Raw genomic sequence first — 4939 nt, forward strand, 5'->3', positions numbered from 1 at the left:
TGTGCGCGTGTGCGGAGTCATGCGTGTGCACGTGTGTAGAGACGAGCGTGTGCACGTGTGTAGAGACGAGCGTGTGCGCGTGTGCGGAGACGTGCGTGTGCGCGTGTGCGGAGTCGTGCGTGTGCACGTGTTTGTGTATCAGAGTGTTTGTTTTTGTTTACATGTCCACAGAGTTGATCAGATCCAGTTTGGATGTTTTTGTTTTTTTCGTTTTTTGAGGCCAAAGTTTTTACTCTTCTTTTTTTTCTTGATTTGATGTTTCTGTAAACATTCCCAGGAGGTCTTCCCTGGGGGGCTGCAGTAAAGATTTATAATGAGGCCCACACTGCCTGCACCTGTGGGGGGGCACAAGGCTGAAGACTCGGCTGCAGATCCAGACCCCCCAGGTCTAAACGTTTACAGGATATTTAGTTAGATTCCACCGGCTGACGTCTTCTTTGGTGTTGGTGGTTCTCCTGGGGGGGGGTCACATTCCTAAGGATGCTTAACCGCCAAAAACAGAAAATGTTTTGTGATTTTCATTTTTAGAACTTTAAAACCGAGAATACATACAAATAACAGCCCCCCCCCCCTCTATAAACACAGAAGAACTGAACTCTATGCACCTGACCTTCTGGGTAGTGAGGGAGGCTGATCTCACAGGTGATCCTACAGCTGATCCTACTGGTGATCCTACAGGTGATCCTACAGCTGATCTCACAGCTGATCCTACAGCTGATCCTACAGGTGATCCTACTGGTGATCCTACAGCTGATCCTACTGGTGATCCTACAGCTGATCCTACAGCTGATCCTACAGGTGATCCTACAGCTGATCTCACAGCTGATCCTACAGCTGATCCTACAGCTGATCCTACAGCTGATCTCACAGGTGATCTCACAGGTGATCCTACAGGTGATCCTACAGCTGATCCTACAGCTGATCTCACAGCTGATCCTACAGCTGATCCTACAGGTGATCCTACAGGTGATCCTACTGGTGATCCTACAGCTGATCCTACAGCTGATCCTACAGCTGATCTCACAGGTGATCCTACAGGTGATCCTACAGGTGATCTCACAGCTGATCCTACAGCTGATCTCACAGGTGATCCTACAGCTGATCCTACTGGTGATCCTACTGGTGATCCTACAGCTGATCTCACAGGTGTGTTCTAATGTTTACATGGTGGATTGTCAGTGACCTTCTCAGCTGCTCTGATGTCATCACGCCGTCTCCGTCGTCCCGGGTCAAACCCGCACTGACTCTGTGCTGAGACTGTAAATATCTGTGTTCACGCTGGAGCTGAACGGATCGCCGCGCCGGGGCGCGTTCCAGCTCGACGTGGACCAAACGTGCACGCTCTTTCAGGGGGAGGACATCAGGGTCGGAGAAGCCACGTAGAAACCTGGACGTCGGTGCATGGGGGAGGTTCCTGCGCCGCCACACGCCGACGCCAGCAGGACTGAAGCACCACGCACACAGACATGGTGCATGATGGGAAATCCCAAACACAAAGAGCTCTGTGTCGTGTTTCCGCTGATGGTTGTTGGGTTCATGTGGATATTTCATTCTGGTTTTCTATTTTTTCAGTGTCTGTGAATACATAAATACTGATGGCGTGTTGTGGTGCAAAGTGTGCGCATGAACATTTTTTGATACACAAACGTTTCGATTTCTTCATTTTTATTCCACTTGTCTGAATGGGTTTGAGGTTTGAGGTTTCTCCGTGTTCCTGCTTCCAATAAAAGATCAACCAGACTTTCTGGATCTGCCTCCCCTCTGTGGCGCCCCCTCATGGCGCCCCCAGACTAAACGAAGGTTCCTTTGCAGCCAATGAACCGCCCCTCCTCCGGCCCGATCCAGACCTCCGGCGCTCTCCGTGGCGTTCTTCAGGCCTTGCGCAGAAACGAGACCTTTAGGGAGTCTGGGATGAGCAGATCCTGGGCGTGGAGCGCAGGTGGGGGCAGGTACGGGAACTTGAGCGGGAAGACTCTCCTGACGTCCATCAGTAGCTGCGGCGGCTGCTGGTCGGAGCGGCTCTTCAGGAGCGCCTGAGAACACAGGAAACGTCAGGAGCGGTTCTGGAGCCGGCGGCGCTCCGGCTGGGGGCGTACCTGCACCGTCCGGATGAAGTTCAGGGTGACCCTCTCGTCCAGGTCGCTGCTGGGTGTGTAGAGCATCAGGATCTTCACGATCTGTGGAACAGATCCGGTCATCAGGAGGTCAGAGGAGGGAATCAGAGGACAGGCCGACGCCCACCTGCTGGCTGGAGAGGGCGGTGCAGGTCTGAACGATGGCCTGCGCGTCTGCAGGGCTCTTCTTCCCCACCTGCAGCAGCTGCGCAGCCTGGATGAGAGGCTCTAGTGCGGCCACGGCGCCCCCCGCCTGCACACCTCTGCTGCGCAGCCACTCCTCCAGCAGGCTGACGTTGTAGCTGTGAAGAGGTCAGCGTGAGCAGAGAGAGCATGTGTGGCGGGGCGGCGCGGCTGCAGGTGTGTTACCGGATCTGGATGCCGCGGCTCCAGCAGCACATGTCCTTCCTCAGCAGCAGGCTGTTGAGCGCGGACGCACAGATCAGGTAGGTCAGCTGCTGGAAGGCCTGCTCCATCAGGCTGGGGGGCAGGGCCTGCTGGGTCAGCGCTGCGTAGAGGACGCCGAGCTCCCGCAGCACCGACGCCATGGTGGGGGCCTCGCCGCCTGCAGGCCGGGGGCCGGAGCCCGCCCGTTTCCTGGACACGCCCATCTTCACCGCCGAGCCCGACAGGCCCGTGATGCTCTCACTCTCCAGCAGGGCGGGGACTGAGAGGGGGCGGAGCTGTGAGGAGAATCCAGAGGACTTTTCCAGAAGAGGCTGCAGCAAACTCACCTGTGATGCTCTGCAGACGCGTCTCCGTGATGGAGAGGAGTTGCTGCACCGCCCGGATACACAGGTCGCTCAGCACGCGCTGCTCCTCCCCCATGTCAGCCGAGAGAGGAGGCCGCACCTCCAAGGACGAGCTCTGAAAACCAGGAGGTCATGAGAGGAGATCAGCAGATCCGGTCAGCAGATCCGGTCAGGAGATCCAGTCAGCAGATCCAGTCTGCAGATCCGGTCCGGAGATCCGGTCCGCAGATGCGATCTGCAGATCCGGTCAGGAGATCCGGTCAAGAGATCCGGTCTGCAGATCCGATCAGCAGATCCGGTCCGCAGATCCGGTCCGCAGATCCGGTCCGCAGATGCGATCAGCAGATCCGGTCCGCAGATCCGGTCTGCAGATCCGGTTAGGAGATCCGGACTGCAGATCCAATCAGCAGATCCGGTCCGCAGATCCGGTCCGCAGATCCAGTCCGCAGATCCGGTCTGGAGATCCGGTCCGCAGATCCGGTCAGCAGATCCGCTCCGCGGATCCAGTCTGCAGATCTGATCAGCAGATCCGGTCCGGAGATCCGGTCAGGAGATCCGGTCGGCAGATCCGGTCTCTAGATCCGATCAGCAGATCCAGTCTGCAGATCCGGTCAGCAGATCCGGTCCGCAGATCCGGTCAGCAGATCCGGTCAGGAGATCCGGTCTGCAGATCCACTCTTCAGAAGGTCGGATGACCTCACCTGGTTGGCAGAGTGCTGCTTCAGCAGGTCGTGCAGCAGCCAGACGTTTTTCAGCCACAGAGCCGTCATGTTCACGTCGTCTCCGTGTTTCTATGGAGATGAGAACAGGAAAGAGAGGATGCTGATGGAGAAGAGATCTGGATTCTCCGGGGGGTGGGGGGGGCGAGGGGGGTCTCCTGACCTTGCAGCTGATGGAGATGTTGTCCCACATTTCAACCTTAGAGACTTTCTCAGATTTTAGCGACACTCACCTTCAGCGCGGCCTTCATGGCGGTGACGGCGGCGCCGCAGAAGGAGCGAGCTCGAGCCGGGTCTCCGCTGCAGTCGGCCTGACGCACGCACAGGAAGAGCACGCTGGCGGGAAGGCCGGGAGGCAGGGAGAGGGCGGCGTCAGCACGGATATCTGGGGCGGAGACCGACAGTGACCAACAGACTCTTTCGTCCAATCATCTTTGATTCTGATGATTCCATTTTTAAACAACATCTCTAAAATCTGTTCGTTTCTAGGACATAGTCTCTGCAGAACGGCAGGAGTTCATTACAAATTCACCTCTGAGCTGTGGGCAGACCTGCCCCCATATCCCATCATCCCTTTGTTTATAGTCTCCCTCCAGCTTACAGCCCTCACACCCCCAACCCAACATTAGTGGAGCAAAAAACAGCAGCAACATCATTTCTATCCAGCAGTTCTGGTCCAGATTCCAGCTCAGACCAGGAACTCAAAGACGTTCATGGATCTATTTATCTGCAGATGCAGAATGGGGCGGGGCATGGAGCTTGTGGCCCCGCCCAGTGTAGTTCGTAAGTAACAACTATGACCTTTTTAAAATGTCTTTTTTCTTCTACTGTTCCACAATGATTTGAATAAAGAAATACAATTCAATCTCAATTTTCTTTACCGAAGTCCTCCATCATCAGAAAAAGGCAACAAGATGTTAGAATCACTAAAAACACAGTTTTCATCGGAATAGCAGCATCCAGTCCAGCACAGCTAACCACCAAACTTCGGCGGACGACGGCCCTCTACCCGGCAAGCAGCGACTACCGAGCCCGGAAAGCCCTCCTAACCCGGACCGCTATTCCCGGTGAGCGTAAACCAGCGCTTGTTGTTGTAGCATGATACCTTCTACCTCTTCGGCTCCCAGCCCTCTTTCCCGCCCCACTTGTCATATGTTTAGTCAGGATCCCGCCTCATTTAGTGAAGACAATGGTCGTTGTGTTAACTGTAGTCTGATCTCAGACCTGTTATCCAGACTCGTGTGTTTTGACCAAACACAAATATTATTGGCCTGATTTAGCTCCTTAAAAATCTTTTGGTTTTTACTTTTGTTTACATTTTTTCTATGATTCATCGTGAATACCCCCCCCCCCC

General features: G+C 55.0%; 2 protein-coding genes and 1 long non-coding RNA gene across 4 annotated transcripts in view; 1 reads left to right on the top strand and 2 right to left on the bottom strand.

Moving 5' to 3' along the window:
- Positions 1-4939, bottom strand: part of tle5 (TLE family member 5, transcriptional modulator) — a 439890-nt gene that overhangs the window by 380404 nt on the left and 54547 nt on the right. The gene's annotated exons all lie outside the window — the stretch shown is intronic.
- On the top strand, positions 10-1740 carry LOC112146309. The gene is made up of 2 exons (XR_002919243.2): positions 10-954; positions 1003-1740. It is a non-coding gene; the product is annotated as an uncharacterized LOC112146309 (long non-coding RNA).
- Positions 1838-4939, bottom strand: part of si:dkey-110c1.10 (unconventional myosin-Vb) — a gene marked incomplete in the record, with an annotated part of 14912 nt that continues 11810 nt past the window's right edge. Inside the window, 7 exon segments of the mRNA XM_024271939.2 lie at positions 1838-2033; positions 2097-2177; positions 2242-2416; positions 2484-2781; positions 2849-2981; positions 3568-3657; positions 3819-3970. Coding sequence (XP_024127707.1) covers positions 1872-2033; positions 2097-2177; positions 2242-2416; positions 2484-2781; positions 2849-2981; positions 3568-3657; positions 3819-3970 — 1091 coding nt within the window.

This window comes from Oryzias melastigma, linkage group LG4 (assembly GCF_002922805.2).
Source record: "Oryzias melastigma strain HK-1 linkage group LG4, ASM292280v2, whole genome shotgun sequence".
NCBI classification, from domain to species: Eukaryota; Metazoa; Chordata; class Actinopteri; order Beloniformes; family Adrianichthyidae; genus Oryzias; species Oryzias melastigma.